The sequence below is a fragment of the Myotis lucifugus genome, unplaced genomic scaffold, assembly GCF_000147115.1.
Source record: "Myotis lucifugus unplaced genomic scaffold, Myoluc2.0 scaffold_7, whole genome shotgun sequence".
In the NCBI taxonomy this organism is placed as follows: domain Eukaryota; kingdom Metazoa; phylum Chordata; class Mammalia; order Chiroptera; family Vespertilionidae; genus Myotis; species Myotis lucifugus.
In genome coordinates, this window is record NW_005871055.1 from 2497891 (window position 1) to 2515944 (window position 18054).

Below are 18054 nucleotides of genomic sequence, written 5' to 3' on the forward strand. Positions count from 1 at the left end.
GTTCCTGAGCCTCAGTTTTCTTATCTGTAAAATGAGGTAAAAAGTACTTATTTTGCATGCATTGCTGTGAGGATTGACTGAAATAACATATGCAATCACTTAACATACCTGGTGCACAGAAAGTAAATGCTGTTGTTCTTACTCTTATTGTTGTTAATGTGGTTACATTTTTATGTGTTTTCTTTTTAAAAATTGATATTTTAGTGAGAGGAAGGGAGGAGAGAGAGAGAGAGAGAGAGAGAGAGAGAGAGAGAGAGAGAGAGAGAGAGAAACATCGATGAGAAGGAAACATCAACATCTACTGGCGGCCTCCTGCACGCCCCCTGCTGGAGATTGAGCTCACAGCCCTGGCATGTGCCCTGACTGGGAATTCAGGCAGTGACCTCTTGGTGCATGGGCTGATGCTCAACCATTAAGCAACACTGGCTGGGCTGTAACCACATTTTTAAAGGTACTTACTGCATTGCAATTGTTTGCATCATTGGATGATTCAACACACAGGGCAGGCTCTGGTTAGGAAAACAAGACATGCCTTGCAAACTCATTGGCAATAGTGTATTGGAAATCCGATTGCTTTTATTTCTTTGACAGCTGATAGGGAGATGGGGTGGTGGAACAAATGGGTGTTATCTTTTCACATTTCCTCTAATTAATGACAATGAAATGAATCTGTACAATGTCACTACTATATGTGAGTGAATTAGGTAACATTATTAGCAAGGCTAGTTTTTCCCACTTGAAAGAAGGCACACACACTGGTGCCCCAGTGTTTCTGACTTTACCATCAGTGGCGAAGAGGAACTTTTTATTATATGGTTGGAGATACTGAGTTCTGCTGAAGCATTTGATTTTAAACTAAGTGACACTGAGCCTATTGATAAATAAAGGTCAGCCCAAGACAGGGTGGGTATAAGGTATACTTTGAAAGAAAAAGAATGAAGCTTGAACAGGGTATTTTTTTAACAGCTAAAGAAATTTCCAGTTATCATTCAGTTCAAACATACTGCCTTGCTTTTACTTTAAGTAAAAACATAAGCATTTGTTATTTTGAGCACTGCATTTTGGAAACCAAGTGGGAGTAGTGTGAAACTTCTGAGAAGCAGTAGAACAAGAAGAAAAGGAACTCAATGCCAGACATCCTTATCTTTCCACTCCCAGCCCCCCAGAGAATAGGGCATTTGCTCTTTATTACTTCAAGAACCTTTTAAAAGTCACGTGGGAAAGGAAGCAATCCAAGGATCTTTTGATTCCTTTTGGTTTTGGCCAAGAAAATGGAATTACTGAGAAAATCCAACCTTTTATAAAATGCTGCTGTTAGAAGAACTTTTCAGTGGGTTTAATACTATCACATCATTGTTGGGCAACACAAAGTGGGGAGAAAATAAAAATAATTTTTGGGCAGGAACCAGTTGGGTGGGTTTGTACAGACTTGTATCTCAGTGTCAGAATGTGGCATCGGGGCTTCGCGATGGGGTCACTTTTGTTATCTTAGATGACATGATGATGTGTTAAGGCAAAGCTAGGTATTCTCCATCCCTCAGGTTTTTGGAAATGGACTAAGCACCATGGTTGTCAAACCACCTTCCTTTCACCCTCACCTTTTATAAAATGCAGCCCAACTTGCTTCCTCTAATTATTTGCAAACCTGTCAATGGTTGTAGATTTCCATGCACAAGCCTCCCTCTGGATACATTTCTGAACTCTGGTTACTGGGCATGTGTAGGAAGAGCCAGGGATGTCAGAATTATCCAGTCATTGCATGGGTTCTCTTTACTGTGCCTGCTTTTCTTCAGAGTACTCTTTATTCCCATCTTATTGCAAATCCCAGGCCTTAGGGTGACAAAGGGCACTTCTTAAACACTGGACAACATGGTGGAGGTGAAGATTTGCTGTAAAATCTGAGGGATGTCCTTGGTATCCATGGCAATGAAAGACCGGCCAGCGGGCAAAGTTCTCTGAAGCCTGCCAGGATGGAAAGGGAGAGGAAATTACCATTGCAAATTGGGGTGCCCCTTCCACCTCCTGCCTCCACAAAGCACAGCATCCAACTGGTTTCTCAGGAATGGATGTCTTTACTTCCTAATACCTTGCCCCTCCCTGCCTGCAACTGAATCCACTGTCACCAGGCAATGAAAGCTTTGGAAGAACAGCAGGGAGAGCACATGGGAGGCCTGGGACATCTGTGATGTTGTCAATTTAAAAAAATGCTGTAAATTAAAAATAAAAAGGAGTGAACTGAAGGAAAGTTCTTTTCAGTGAGAAAATCAGTGAATATTCCCTTGACAGAGCCCTGGAACCAAAGTGAGATCAGCTCACCTGGGTCCAGTGACTGTGTTGGCCTCACTGTATTTCTAAGTGCTTTTCCTGCTAGAAAACAGGCCTCGAAAAATGCTGCCCAGTTAAACCTCGAGTGGTATTCTCCCCGCCCACCACCTCTCTTTTTGCCCCTCACACACATGTGAAATGCAATCTGACTTATGCAATTGCTGCTTTGATGGCACTGAGGTTATACAGGCTTATGATAATTTTTTTAAATGCCAATTTATCATTTGGAACAAAGGGCCATTTTCGAAGGCAATAAAAGTGTAAGACACAATTCCATCCAAAAGAAAGCCTCCTTTCACTGTGCCAGCAGATTTTGGTTTTCAAATGACATTTAATAAAAGTCAACCATCCTGTGTAGTATCATACATTTGGCATGCCCGGTAGACCAGCTAATTCTGCAACATATCTTTTGCCAGTAGATGTTGGACCATTTCCCTAGGAAACCACAAGGGTATTATTGTACTTTAAGTATTCAAACAGGATCTGTTCACTAGAAAGACAAAATAGCTATTTCAGCTCAAGCAGCATTTGCTGAGTTTGCCGTCTGCTTAACACTGGGTTGGTCGTGAAGAAAATCTGAGTAGAAAAGACATGGTTTGTGTTCAAGGACATGGAAGTTCTAGAAAAGGCTAACATCCAAAACAGAAAAATGCAAAGTAATAAAGTGACTGTAGTTACGTGATATTAAGTCTGTTCTCAACGAAACTGTGCAATCCTGCAGCGTGGAAAAGGGAATATAAAGAAAAAAAATGCCAGCACTTGGACACTAAAACATTTCCTAGTCCATACAGGACTCTAAACTGGAGTACGGCAGGTAAAAGGTGGGATAGCAGAGGCACATGGCCTTTTGAGTTTTAGGCAGGAATTATTTTTTGGTGGAGGAGGAGGTATACTTTCACTTGTGTTTTCTGCTTTTTAAAGTATTTTAAGCAGATAAAAAAAATGAGCTCTTTCTGTTTGTAATTCAAAAGGAGAAATGTTAGTGTGTTTAAGTCATTGAAAGTGTTTCCAGATCTCTGCCTTCAGAGCATCCACAATGGTGCTTATTGTCTGACCATCAGTTCCTCTACTGAACACTCAGTATATTCAGTGCAGCATCTTCCTCTAAACACTGCCTTACATTGTCTCCAAGTGTTTCCCCTGCCTCCTCTCCCCAGCAAGGGAGGCACATGCATCTCTGTGTGTGTGTATGTATGTATGTCTATGTAAATGTATGTTATATACACACACAAATTATATGCTACTTATATATGTTTGCATATGTCTATATACATTATATAGACATATAAATCTCTCTCTCATGCTATGAAAATAGTAGGTGTTTGCTACTGTGAGTAAGTTTTGAACATGAACTGATTAGAACTGAGCTTGGGACTTAATGTGTAAGTACAAAATGTGTAAGAGACTGCTAAATTTACTAGACAAATCAATTGGCTATTTATGTCATTGTTGGTAAGTTTAAATATAAGCTGAAAAATAATTAATTTAAAATTACTGTTGCTCATCCAAACAGAAGCTTGAACGTCATATCCTCTCAACTAGACCATCAACTCCTTCAGGGACAACTTTGGTGTCAGTTTTCCTCCAGTCCCACTGCCCCTCAAGCCCAGGAAATGCCCTGCGTCAGGGACTCAACTATCTCTGTGCCTGCCCCAAGTATGTCTCCATCCGGAGGCAACACTTACCTGGCTGCTTGATCACCTAAAGATCCAATAAAGATGGCAAACGCATTAACTTGAGGGTTGCTTGTCAGGATTTGGGCAAACTTGGCAGGATGTATCCCATATCGGGACAGGTTCGCATCACTCAAGACGATGACGAAGTACTCGTCAGCTTCTTCTCTGACAATTTCCTGGATGGCATGCTTTGTCCCCTCTAAAGTGTGGTCTCCACTCATGCAGAACTGAGCATGGGCATGCATCGTCTGGGGATAGAGATGTTGCACAAGAGCCATGGATGAGAAACATCTTTTTAACAAACCTGATTTTTCTACTAATCATAAATATTCATAAATAGCGATTATTACACGAGAATGAGAAGTCTCGAGTGAGTTCTCTTTAACTGGCACTGTGGAGTGACAACAGCGCCCAGTACTATTTGTATGTGGTTCAGATTTTTGTTAGAAATAGGAAATGCTCCAAAACAATCCCAGTTAGCATTTAGTTTTTAAAATTTAGCCATTTAAAGTGAGAAAAAGGGGGATTGGGGGAGAAGGGGGACCTAATATGAGGTGACAGAAGACTTGACTTTGGGTGGTGGTCACATGGTGCTCTATACAGATTTTGTAACTTAGAAATCCACACATGAAACCTATATGTTCATGTTGACCAATGTCACCCCAATAAAATAAAAAAATAAAGTGAGAAAAATGTAAGAAAATATAAAACTTGGTAAAACTTGGTATCACACTGGAGGATGAAGGTAACACAGGAGAAAAATAAGGGATGGGTAGAGTTTCTAATAAACAAAATTATAATATGAAACAATGTACTTACATCAATAGCAACAGAGGGAATTTACATTAAAATCATGGCGTGTGAAACTAAATTTATCATTAAAAACTAAGAAATACATAAAATTAGGGTTACAGAGTATATTATAAGAGGTCACTTTTCTCCTTCTACTGAAATATTTAGGGGCTGGGAAGATTTGCATAGGAGATAGGAGGTGACCCTGGTTGGAGAATCCTGACACAATACTGAGTACCTGAAAAGTATGTAGGGAATGAAGTTTAAATTTGTTGTGGTGGAGAAAAGGATTTTAGGCGCGAGTATTTTCTTAATTTGAATATTTGTGAGACAGAAAGTTTCCCTGAATCTGCTGCTTCTTCAGGGAATTTTTGCAGTGACCAGAAGATACTTTGCCTAATCTGGTGGGAGCTTTCACAGCATAGCGGTAACGATGTATTTACCTTCAGAATTTCTAGTCTTTGCTTATTGTCCTTGGGGATTTTGTTCATTGGAACCAGTTCAATGTTGTAGCCATCTCCAGAGTGTCCAGCGATGTCATACTACAGGCAAGAGAATCGGAGAGTGAGAAGCCTCTATCCACGACGGAACTGCCATTGGACTTATAAGCCCCACTCTCCTGTCGGTTATTGCCCAGAATTGCGGAGAGCGGATATGTGTTTACCAGCCAAGGCAACACAGCCCGGGCTCCTCCACTCTGGTCTATCCTCTTGTGTGATCTCTGCTCTCCAGCAGGAGGCAGAAGATGCTACTAAGAATTCCATTCTTTACTTCCAGGGAGAGTTAAAAAAAATTCACACACACACACACACACACACACACACACACACACACCAACACACACACACACACACACACACACACACACACTGTGGCAGGTAGAATTCTGAGGTGGCCCTTAGACTCCTACCCCCTGTTAGATAGCCTATGAATATCACTCATGTTACCTTATGAGGCAAAAGGGATTTTGCAGATTTAATTAAGGTTACTTATCAGTTGATTTTGAGTTGATCAAAAGAGAGATGACCTAGCTGGGCCTAATCTAATATGATCCCTTTAAAAGCAGAGATTTTTTTTTCTGCTGGTAGTGGAACAGAAAGATAGAGAGATTTGAAGCAGAGGGTGACTTGACATGTGGGAGTTGTCTGCAGCTGAAATGGCAGGGACCATGGAGCAAGGCCCTAAGAGTGGCATCTAGGAGCAACCCTGGCTGAGAGCCAGCAAGACAGGGACCATAGTCCTACAACCACAGGGAACCAAATATTGCCAACAACCTAAATGGTCTTGGAAGCAGATTCTTCCCCAGAGCCTCCAGGTAAGAGCCACGCCTGCCTGGCACCCTGATTTCAGCCCAATGAGATTCCAAGCAGAGAAGACAGATCAACCTGCTGGACTTCTAACCAACTGTTGGTTAATAAATGGATCTTGCTTTAAACTGTTGTTTGTGGTAATTTGTTATGAAGCAATAGCAAACTAATACACATGCTTTTTTTCCTGAACACAAATTGAAACATATTCATTGTACATATGAGAGAAAAGAACAAAAAGGAAGCAAAAATTACCCATAATCTCATTATTAAAGATAAGTGGGGCCTGAGGCAGACTAAAACTGGGCAGTTCTCTCCGACTGCTGAGTGTGCCTCAAATTCCCTCCACCCTTCCCACTAAGAATTTTTGTGATGTTGATATGACTAGAACTCAGGGTATCTGGGCAATTAGGGCATCTGCAAAGAAAATTCTGAGTGTGGGTTTGGAGCAAAGATTCCAGGGAGTACCTGGAGTACTATGGCACAAAATGCTTAAGAATCACTACTTCTGTTCACCAACTGCATTAGTCAACAGCTGTCTTTGGAACTCCTACTCTGTATAACACACTTCTGTAGGTGTGTGGGGGAATGTAACTATTTCTTTACATGTCTTCCTTTTTAACTGGTGAGTTCTTGGAAGGTGAGCCCGTATCTTATTCACCTTTGAATTTCAGTATCCATGAGTGTACCTGGTGTGTCTACTGCACAAATGCTTTAAAAATGTCTGCATTCAAGTTGGGGCAATAGGGAGATTCCCTTTCCCGAGTGGGCTATATTCTTTTTACAAATAAACTGTTTATAAGTTGGAATATCCCCCCCCCCCAGCAACCATGTAAAAAATCGTGGTTAGCCCAAGCTACCTGACAAAAAACAACCCATAATATAACTGAAACCATTGTGTTTAAAATGAAAAGTAGAAAAAAATTCCGATTGAAATAATTTTTACGTATAAATAGGAAGTCAGAAGGCCATTAGGTTATTGGGGAAGATGAATTCCATTTCAGACATGCTGAAATCATGCATTCTGGGAGGCATCAGAGAGGAAATCTATTTAATGCAGTCAGATGTGGCTGTCATCCCTAGGAGGGAGACACATGACTGCCAAGGGTGACTACACAGAAAGAGAAGAGCAGTGGGCCCCTCCCCTGAAACCTGGGGAGCATCCTCCCTGGTGGAGTGGAAGAAAAACTCAGAGCTGAGTGAGAGTGGAGGGAGCAGGGCCAGAGCAGGCCATAGCCGGGACACGGGAGAGCAGGGTTTCGGGAAGTGGTTGTGCAATGGCGCTGAGTGACACTAACCATGCCATCAAGGAGAATGATTTCTAATGACCAGAATCAATGCTGACTTTTGGGGGACAACTTCAATAAGAGGTTGTGATATAAAAAGAGAATTAGAACAGCATGTGGAGGGCTGTTGGGGGAGAGGTGTTCGCGTTTCACAGGCCCAAAGTGGAGGCAGTAGAAGGAGGTCAGGTTGCTAGTCAGAGGGTCGTTTGGAGAAGGAGGAAGGATACTCCTTGAAAGTAAAAGGGAGGCAGAGAGAACAGGAATGGACTAGATAAATGCACAATTGGAAAGGACAATGAAGGTCCATATAGGATGCCTAAATATTTGAGCTGTAATAAAGATATATAATGGCCTGGAAAGCTAGGGTCAAATTTTAAATATTTGGACTCCTTGAAGTCCTCTGAAAGAACATGGTGGTATGGGCAGTGTGAGGCCTTGGCTTGCAGCCCATCACCTTTTCTTTCTACAGTTGACTCTGTCCCACACCACGAGGCACCTCCCCTGCACACGTATGGACACCCAGCCCTCCTATCACACACCATCATACCCCCCCATATAGTGGTCCCTTGGCCATCCATCGGGCCTGGTGCTCACACCATTGGCCAGTGTGCCCGAGGAAGATGGACCTGAGGAGAGATGGAAGAGGTCCACGTAGGCTGGGATTCCAGGAACCGTGAGCCTGATTTAGAAATTAGCTCTCAGTGCGTATGTCCCCTTGGCTGCACAGACTCTTCACCTCACCAGAGGGGCATGGTCAAAGGAGGTCCAGAGTGGAGCCTTGGACAGGGGGCTGGGAGATTATTCCTTGCCTGGTTTTAAAAAATATTTTTTAACACAAAGAATGATACAAAATAATTATGAGGGAAATTTACCAATATACAAGGTGTCCCACCAAAATGTATACACACCTTAGCAGCTGATAGCTCAATTTTGAAAAGGAAATGTATTTTTTAAAATACATTTTTATTGATTTCAGAGAGGAAGAGAGAGGGAGAAAGATAGAAACATCAATGATGAGAATAATCAATCAGCTGTCTCCTGCATGCCCCCTACTGGGGATCAAGCCCGAAACCCAGGCATGTGCCCTGACCAGGAATCGAACTGTGACCTCCTGGTTCATAGGTTGATTCTCAACCACTGAGCCACAATGGCCAGGCAATGAAATGTATTTTAAATAAACATTGCCTTATAATTACTGAAAGTGTATGTATATATTTTTGGGGGACACCCTATATTTTAAAAGCTTGACAATAAATACTTTCTAAGGATGCAATAAATTCCATATATAAAAAAAACTATACTATACTCATTAGTATAGTTTGCTATCAATATAGTGAAAAGGTAACAATAAAATTTGAAACTTAAAATCTGTACTGCTCTGGATAAGGGTAGGAGATTACTGGCTTCAGTATATGTCCGCCTAGGGTCTCCCACATGCTCACAGCTAGGTGTGGAGAGTTTGGGCACGATTCCTCCAGGGAGCATGCTCCAGACCCTGAAATGTCTGACGGGACAGTGGTCACAGCAGAAGGGGTTTTAGGCCAAGTCCTGCTGAGAAGGTGCCGCAGGCTGCTTTCATTGCAGGGCTGGTGAAACAACCTGTTAAACAGGGTCCTACATGAGGGGAGAAGTCAGCTCCTTGAAACAGAAGTAAGTTCCTCTTGTTTGGCTGAGGTAAGAGGACTATAAATATATTAGACCTTTTCCTCCCTTTTACCTGAAGGTCAAAGTCTTACTAATCAGATGACCATAGATGAGACTGTATAAATAAATATTTGACCAGGTGGTCTGCTCACAGGGTTGTCATAACTGGTCACTGCAGCTGCTAATGATCAAACAAAGAGCAGTCAAATGAGTTGTAGGATGCTCTTTATCAAACCCAGACCCTAGCTGATTAAATACTTCAGAAGCATTTCAGTAACTGTCCATCTATCATTTGACTGATCTATCTATCATCTATCTATCTATCTATTATACTTTTTCAGGTAAATGAGTTAAAGATAAATGGGTTGAGGACCTCCCTTTCTTACCCCTTCCTTTCCTCTCCCTTCCCCTTTTCCCTCCGTCCTTTTGTTATTTGTGGTAGGGAAAGTGCTATTTGCAGAAGGACCTGCCTTTGTCTGTGCCTCATTAGCATTCCAGCGCTGGGAAGACACACCTAAGGGATAGGATGGGGCTTATAAAATGACTTACAGACCCTGGTTCTCATCTTTCAGATGGGCTTGGGGATTATTCTGTGCCCAAAGGAAGTAAAATGCTTGAAAGGAATCCAAAGGATATCAAATGTGGAGCACTCCTTGGTGTTACTGTAGATCATGCTGAGCTTCCATTAAAACAAGACTTTCTATGTCATAATTATCCATTACCTGCTATCCAAGGATCCCAACACGGTTACAGGCAGGAATCTGCCAATCCTCAAAACTGGGTTAAAGGAAAAGTATATAAACTCACTCATTTCCATTCTCTAACTCCTGATTCTGCCATTTACCTGCCCTGGTTCCTGCTGTGACAATTGCCAAATCAGACTGGACAGGGTCTCAAGCATGCGTCAGTCACAGGAGTCACTGAACAATACCTCACTGTCATTATTGAAGCACCCAATGTTTAGATTTCAACTTTTTTTGAGTAGCTCAAAATTTTTATGATCATGATTTCTGCATTTTTCATAGCATCCCTAAAATCCTTGTGGGGTCTTATATTTAGCACCTAACATAATAATAAACGACAGTAGTAAAGAAAAACCTCAATTGGAGAAGAATAATTTGAATACTTATTTGCTTTCAAAACTTGTTTAAATGCCCTTTTGCTATACTTTCTTTTGAAAATCTCACTTATTTAGAGAAAAGTATTACAAATAAAAACATGCTGAGTTTCATGTTTTTAGATTTAGGACACAAAGATTTATCATCAAATATGAAGGATGATTTATAATACTTAGACTGCAAAGTAAGCTCTGCTTAGAGCAAAGAGCTGTCAGCATTTTTTATGAATGAGGTTTGTGTTTAAGTCGCGAGAAGGATAATCATTTGCTAACTTTAGGAGAGGCTATGCTTTATTACGCATCCACATTATAAGTAGGTATGAGACCATCATCCGAAGCTATTTCTGAAGACTGACGTGTGAAATTCTAACCTCCTTCCAGAAATCCAAACACACCCTTCCAAGATGGCACTACTGACGGTGGGCAACAGAACACCGCAGTGTTAGTGAGCCAATAGTCTCCAGTGTTAGCTAGCTCAACTTCTTCACATCAGAGAAGTTAATGTAAAAGATTAACGTTCTGCAGGTCAAGGATTCTACACTTAGCTCCGACATTAACAAGCTTTTTGACCTAGGGCAAGTCACTTCACCTTTCCAAATCTTGTTTCTACCTTGTAAATAATGCTGATTTGGATGGCCTCTAACATTAGACGTTTGTAAATCACTTCACCTCTCTGACAGTAGGAATAATCTCTGTTAGGTGGTTTTACCTAACCTCACAGGGTCGATGAAAAGATAGGGCCATGCAGTTAATGAATATAATGTCAACATTTGTAGAGTTCTTACTAGTTTACAAAGTGCTTCTACATATCTCATCTCATGTTGATTCTCTCCACAACCTTTGAGGCAGGCGTTATTAACCTCATTTCACAAGTGAAGAAACTGATGCTCAGAGAGATGAACAGACCTGCTTCAGGTCAGAGATCTAGTATTGTCAGAGGTGGAAGCGAAACCCAGGTGCTTTGACTTTAAATCCAAGGTTTTTGTTATCAAGAAATAACCATTCCCTAACTCCTCCCCTACCCTATCTCTACTTAAGCTTTTTGAATGGTTGTGTGGTGGGCAGTTAGACAGACTTGAGCAGAGCAAGGGCGATGGGCCAGGTACAGAAGGTCACCAGGGTGGAAGGCTCTGGGTACCTAGCAATGGACAAATGTAGGGCAGGACTTCATCCCCAGGGTGACCTTTCCTCCCCTAACATATTGCTGGCCATGTGGTTTAAACCCCCTGACCTTTTCCTCCCTAGAGATAACATCTAGGCCTCAGGTGTGTTTCAGCTTCAGGCCCAGAAAGGCAGCACCACCAGACAAGCAGCGCCAAGGCTGACCTCAGGACCAGCTGCATTGAACAATGACCCCCTGCCCTGGCCCCGACCAATCATTCAGTGGAGACCCTGACCCTGAAAGGACACACCTTAAAAGCTGCTGAATATTCTATTGAGATCTTCCCCTGGGACCTCCCCTAAAATCTCCACCCTTAAAACCCTCAGGAGGATGACCCAGCCTGCTCTCCCTCCTGGGAGCACTCCCACACTTTCCCTTTCCCGCACCCCCCAGAAGTCTCACCTTTACCTTCCTCACTTCTAAGCTCCAAGGGCCCTTCCTTTGCCTCTATTTGTTTTTAAGGCCATTTCTTTTACAAATTACTTCTACTCCCATGATTTTCCAAATAAATGTTCTCTGATAGTCTGAGTCTTGGCTTTGAATTCTTTCCTAGCCAGAACTCAAGTACCAAGGCTGCTGAACTCAGGTCCAGTCTCACCCCACCGGTCTCACACCTGGTGCCATTCCCGCCAACCAACAGTTGGCTTGGCCAATGCGACATCAACAATTGAGTCAATTCCAAATTCTTGTTTAACTTCAGAGTAGTCTGCACACCCTTCTTTGGTCCTATCTGCATATGGCAATAAGAATTTATTCAAATCCTGAGCCTGATAGGACAATTGGTTTCTACTTCTAAATGTGTGAAATATTTCTGACGCATGGGGAAAAGACACTGAACTGTTTTTGATAGAAAGAATTTTCCCAGCAGGTGTTGGTTTGTGAGTCATATCTTTCCATATCCTTCTGTAAGTTAACCCCATCTTTCTAATCAAGATACCTTTGAGAAAAGTGCCTATTATACCTCCTTGGGATGATGAAGTGTTAAGGGGAGGAGAAGATACTTTATGTAAATGGTACAGCTCCTGACTTACAGTTTTGTAAAAACACCTATCGGGTGGGAATAAACGGGGATAAAACATCAACTAAGAAAGAGCCCTGATGTGGGAGCTAGACGTCCTGCTGTGTTTCCTGGGCAAAGCATTTACCCTCTCTGGTCTTTATTTTCTCATCTGTAAAACAAAGAGTTTAAAAATAATCTCCAAGGTCATTCCTATCCCCAAGGTTCTATGAAAATTCAATGGTACACCCAAGAAATGGAGTAAAAAGCCTGCTTCACTTAGTCATAGGAACACCTGTGCCTTATTTTTTCCTGTTCAGGGTTTGAATAATCTAAACCAAACTGAGAACTGATAAACCTGTTTCCAAAAAGAAATCATAATCCAGTATTGGCCCTAGAATAGTGGTTTTCTTTTATATATATTTATTTTATTGATTTTTTACAGAGAGGAAGGGAGAGGGATAGAGAGTTAGAAACATCGATGAAAGAGAAACATCGATCAGCTGCCTCCTGCACACCCCCCACTGGGGATGTGCCTGCAACCAAGGTACATGCCCTTGACCGGAATTGAACCTGGGACCTTTCAGTCCGCAGGCCGATGTTCTATCCACTGAGCCAAACCGGTTAGGGCTAGAATAGTGGTTTTCTACCTTAAAATTTTTTTTTAAGCAGTGGAACTCCTTCTCCACATAAAATATTGCCCAAAAGCCCAGATTGTGAAACTGGGTACTATCAATATGAGTGGAATTGTTTGGGCTGAATTGGGGAGGGAGAAGAAATAGAAGCTGCCACCCACCCTTGCCCACCACCCTCCCAGGGATCTTTGTTAGACTGCTAGGAAACCATGGTCTTAGAATATGGTTTATATGTCTCCACAAAAACAATAAATTTGAGTACTTTTCCCCCCAAAAATCCAAGTTGTCAATAACTAAATAAATCTGCTTTCTGGTGTCACTATTGGAGTGTTCTGTGCAGATTCAGCCAGCTAACTTTTGGTGTTATTGAGTACTTTGAAGAAAAAAATTAAGGCACTAAGAACTTTTGAAGAAGAGGCCTAATTTAAAATTATGGTGAAACATTCCTAGGGGCGTGGAGAAATCACAAGTCCACACCAGGATAAAGATAAGAAAAGAAATCTTCCTGATGTAAATAAAATGGTTCACAAACTGTTACCTTCTACTTCTCACTCTCGTGTTTAAAAACTCTGCTGATGGTAAGATTAGAGGAGTTTATGCTGATTATTAGCAAATAATATTGCTCCTGTCTTCAGTGACCTAATGTAAATGCTGTTCCAGAGAACTCAATTCCGTTGGTAGAACAATTACGAAGAACTTTAAAACCCCCCATGGCTCTGAAATGTGTCCCGCCACTGAATTCCCTTTCCTGCTCAGTCACTCCTGTTCCAGGGTCCCTGTGGCTTGGCCTGGGTCATGCTGAGGTAGAATAAAACATGGGCTGACTCTAATGAGCCTCTTGGACTGTAATGACCCAGCGCTCAGGAGCTGAGCCCAAGCCAAACAAAACACACAGCAGAGGCCAAGAGAGAGGTTTCACGGCAGAGTCCAGATCACTGGCCAGGACTGTGGCTTCTGACAGTTTCAAAGCAAATTCAGACTAGTCACCTTCACGGCAGAGGGACAACTGCAGGAACGCGACAAAGAACTGTCTGGAGCTGGATGGGGTCTCAGAGCACAGTTCTGAATTCCGAGACACCACATGCAGGGCCATCCTGGGTTATGGAATATACATTTTCACCAGGAGCTCCTAAAACTGTCTTTTGCTCATGCATCACTTTATATTGCTGGGTAAATTCCATGCCTTCATGAGTTATTCCTAGTTCTTATGCTTCTTTCACAAGAGAAAATGAAAGCACAGAGGGATGAAATGAGTTGAATATGATCATGTGATGTAAGGACACAGAGCAGAGGAGAATGCTATGCTGCCACTGATGTGCATGCATCAAATGTCTCCGAGAAGATGCCCCAAATCCACCCCCTTTGCACCCTCTACAAAGGAGACTTGGACAGCCCCAGCAGAGATTGGGTGGCCTGTGGCCACTCAAAGTCTTAGATATATGTTGGCAGGGGTGGCGGGAATATTAAGCAACGTCCCCAGTGTATCTGGCGTGGGGGGGAAAGCCTGTTAGGATTCGGTGATACAGGGGACACTGGGACGAGGTAAATGGTGCTATTAGAAAAGAGCCGGTCAAATCCAGAATGAAGGACATTCTACAGACAACTGGTCTGGACTCTCGAGACAGTGACCTTCATGAAAAACAGAGTGGCCTTGGTGACGGCTGTTCCAGATTGAAAGAGGCTAATGAGACATTACAACCAAAAATAAAGTGGTGGGCTTTGACTGGATCCTGGGTTGTGTGTGTGTATGGAGGGGAACAAGTAGAAAAGACACCTTTGGGATAGTTGGGAAAATGAATTTTAGATTAGATATTGGAAGATGTTATGAAGTTATTGATAGTTTCTTAGATGTGATCATTGTAGTGAGGCTGCTTAGAGAATGCCCTTAGTCTTAGGAGAAGCAGAATAAAGTATTTAGAGGTAAAGCATTGTGGTGTTTATAATTTTCTTTCAAATGACTCAGGGTGTGGGGTTGAGTATATATATTTGAGTATATATATTTAGAGGGAAACACAAAGCAAAGAGGGGAATTAGTAACAATTGGTGAATCTAAGTGGAGGCATATCGGTGTTAATTTTACTCTTCTTTCAACTCTTTTGTCAGTTTAAAATTTTTCAAAAGTTGAGAAGTAAAGAGGACAGTTTAAAAACAAAACAAAACAAAACAAAACAAAAAAAAGAGGGGAAAAGAAACGGAGGAGTCCTGGGCTCCATCCCACCCTGTCTCCAGTTAGCCTTCCGACTGGGAAAAGCCCGTAATGTTTCTGCGTCTGCTTCCTGTCTGAGGAAGGAGGAAACACCAGTAAACCTGTGAGGCGACCCCAATTCTGAAGTCCATGGGCACGATGAGGCATCTGCAGGACAGGACTTGAGTATGCCTTCCCTATCCTGCCCCTACCCCTTCCCTCCAGACACTCGCCTAAGTACCACTTTTCCTCTCCCTTCCTCTCTCTGATATCAATAAAAACATATTTTAAAAAATAAACATTTTATGTAAATCCATAAAAAGTAAAAATATCAAAATCAAAGAAAAGGTATATCTAAAGGGAGGGAGGGTCAAAGGAAGGAAAAGCTAAACACCGGTCTGCAAGCTGTAAGACATAACAAAGGGTCATGGCTGGTCTTTGATTTTAGCTCTGAGCTTCCTGGCAATGAAAACCAAGAGGGAATCTTCAATAGTTCCATAGTTTTCACTGGTCACAGGGAAGATGCATTCCACTTCTTTAAAGGAAACAAAGCTATACTCCCCAGTGAAAGTCCATGCTCTATTTGTATTTGTATCCTGTGCTCTACAGAGCTTGGCCACACAGAGCATTCCTTTTCTCTGCCATTAATTCTAAGGGGAATCTCTCATGTAGAGCATCAGACCAGGGGCCCTGGGAGACTCCGAGCCTCACAAATTGGCCTACAGTAAATGGGGCGATGGGTTTTGCCATTCTTGCTGTGTCTTCTAACACCCAGCAATCCTGAAGTCTGGGTGGGATGTCCAGCCAAATAATGATCTAAGCTCAATGATATCTGAGGGACATACCTGATCCAGAATACAATCTAGCGTGTCTATGGACAGACTGTATACCCCTCACGCATGTCTGCACATGCACCATTTCCTTCACCTGAACTTCTGATTCACAGCTACTTGCTCTGGAAAGGGCTGGAGTGTGAGTGCTCTCTGTGGCTTGCAAAGTGAGAGAGGATCGATGGGCGCCTCTCAGGCAGTAACCCGGCTCCAGGGGACCCCTTCCTAGTGCTCAGACTCTGCAGGAGGATGCAGAGCACACTGAGCAACAGCAGGATGGGAACAATTGGATGGAGGCTGCACGCCTCCCAGGGTTACCATCTTCGTTGTCAGCTGGGGAGACACCTGTTACTGTGTAACGGTCGCCCAAGTGGAGAGGCAAAGCTGTGCTGGGAACAGCATACTTTGAGGTGCACCCAAACCTCGGAGGCTGCCTGGTTGGTGATGGGAAAGAATGGGGGTGGGGAAACTGGAATGAGGAAGGCGGCTCTGAGAAATGTGGGGAAGCGTCTTGTGGTTCTTCTAAGTGCCTGCTTTTCTCCTCCCCGCTAACATTATGGCTAGCATCACACAACTTGTAAAGTTCAGTGCTTTCTTCTGTAGTAAGTGCTCCGTCAAATTCTGGCATTATCATGTTTTTATTATTACAGCAGATAAAACCAGAGGCTCACGTTCTCTATGCTGATACGTGAACTGATGGAAGATGAAGATTTCTGTCCGCTCTGGGTAGAACCTGCATCTACCTATCCATCATCATGCCCTAACTCGGGGCTGCCTTTTGGGCAGGCATGGTAAGTAATGCCTCCACCATCCTAGTTCATGCCATTACCTTGAACTTCTCTTCATAGCTCTCGAAGGCTTCCATTACCATACACACAGCCTCCATGGAGCGCTCCAGCCGGCCATCCACGCCGTTAAAGCGGTACATGCTGCCAGACACATCCACCACCAGGCGCAGACGCTTGGGTTTCTGTTGGGGGCTTCCCACCTGAGGGCGGACACAACAGAAGTCTTGTGAACCAGAAAACCATCGCTGGCTGCGGTTCCGGATTACCAGCCACGAGGAAGGCAGGTGAGCCCTGGGCTCAGTGCTGCACACGGCTGACCCAGCAAAGGCACCTCCAGGTTGTATTTCATTAAATGGGATTTCAGACTTGTGCTGGTAGTCGGGCCATATGGGAAAGATTTTCCTTTGGAATATACAGTCCTTTCAAGACCTGACCTAGTCTAGTAAACTGCCTTAATGCAGCTGACGCCGTCTTCTATACTCTGGGAAGATAGAAACCCCAACATGCCATTTTCACGTCATGCCTCAGACTCAGTTACTCCAGCAAGATGGAGCCATTGTGGAAGCCCTCATGAATTTTACTTGTACCTGATGTGTAATGATCTGAAAATCATTTTCCACAGAGTCCACACACAAAATGCCAGATTCCTAAAACAGGTTCTGTGAGAGGGGTGTCACTGAATTTTCTTCAGTGCCTTTGTCTTTACTAAGCTTCCGGTCTTCTCTTCCTTCCAGTTTCTGAATTACTACTTCTCCTTACTCTCCTCGGCAGTTAAAGGCATAAAAGTAACGTCTAACTGCTGTTTAGCAACAACTGTCAATTAAAATGTGAAACTCTCCTGAGTTTCAGTTTGATTTTGGACTCATGCCTGGCAATTTTCAGAATAAAAAATGAAAGCATTTTGTTAGTTTACTTACAAGAAAAAAGAAAAAGGAAGAAGAAAAATTCCAGACTATTCTGTAATTATATATTTGCTGACGTGTGTGAAAACTAATGAGTAGAGTTAGTAATTTCAAGAAAATATTGTGGGTATTAGTGTAATGGTTTGAGACAAATTAAACGTATTCCTCAAACATGTGTGGAGTCAGCATGAAGGAAGAGCAGTGCCACGCGTGCTTCCAGGGCCACTCACAACTTCACATGTGTCTAAACACATCTGCTGGCCACCGTGAGTCAGTAAAGACAGTGGCTGTTGACTCACACCAGTGACATAGGAGAACTCCCCAAGTTACCCAAGGATACTCTGAATAAACTTTTAAATGGAGAAAGTGACTCCCTCTCCCTACCAGTCCCCGGTCCCCCAGCTCACA

The 18054-nt window shown here is 42.8% G+C and overlaps 1 protein-coding gene across 3 annotated transcripts in view; it reads right to left on the reverse strand.

Annotated features, from left to right (window-relative positions):
- Window positions 1-541: 541 nt before the first annotated feature.
- Window positions 542-18054, reverse strand: part of VWA8 (von Willebrand factor A domain containing 8) — a 366788-nt gene continuing 349275 nt past the window's right edge. The window contains exons 41-44 of one of the 3 annotated variants that reach the window (XM_023748240.1): window positions 16786-16944; window positions 5237-5335; window positions 4011-4249; window positions 542-1962 (exon numbers count right to left, since the gene is read on the reverse strand). In XM_023748240.1, the coding sequence (XP_023604008.1) occupies window positions 1854-1962; window positions 4011-4249; window positions 5237-5335; window positions 16786-16944 (606 nt within the window). In that variant the 3' untranslated portion in view covers window positions 542-1853. The remainder of the gene's footprint in view (window positions 1963-4010; window positions 4250-5236; window positions 5336-16785; window positions 16945-18054) is intronic. The other 2 variants (XM_006083505.3, XM_023748236.1) reach the window with 2 other exon arrangements.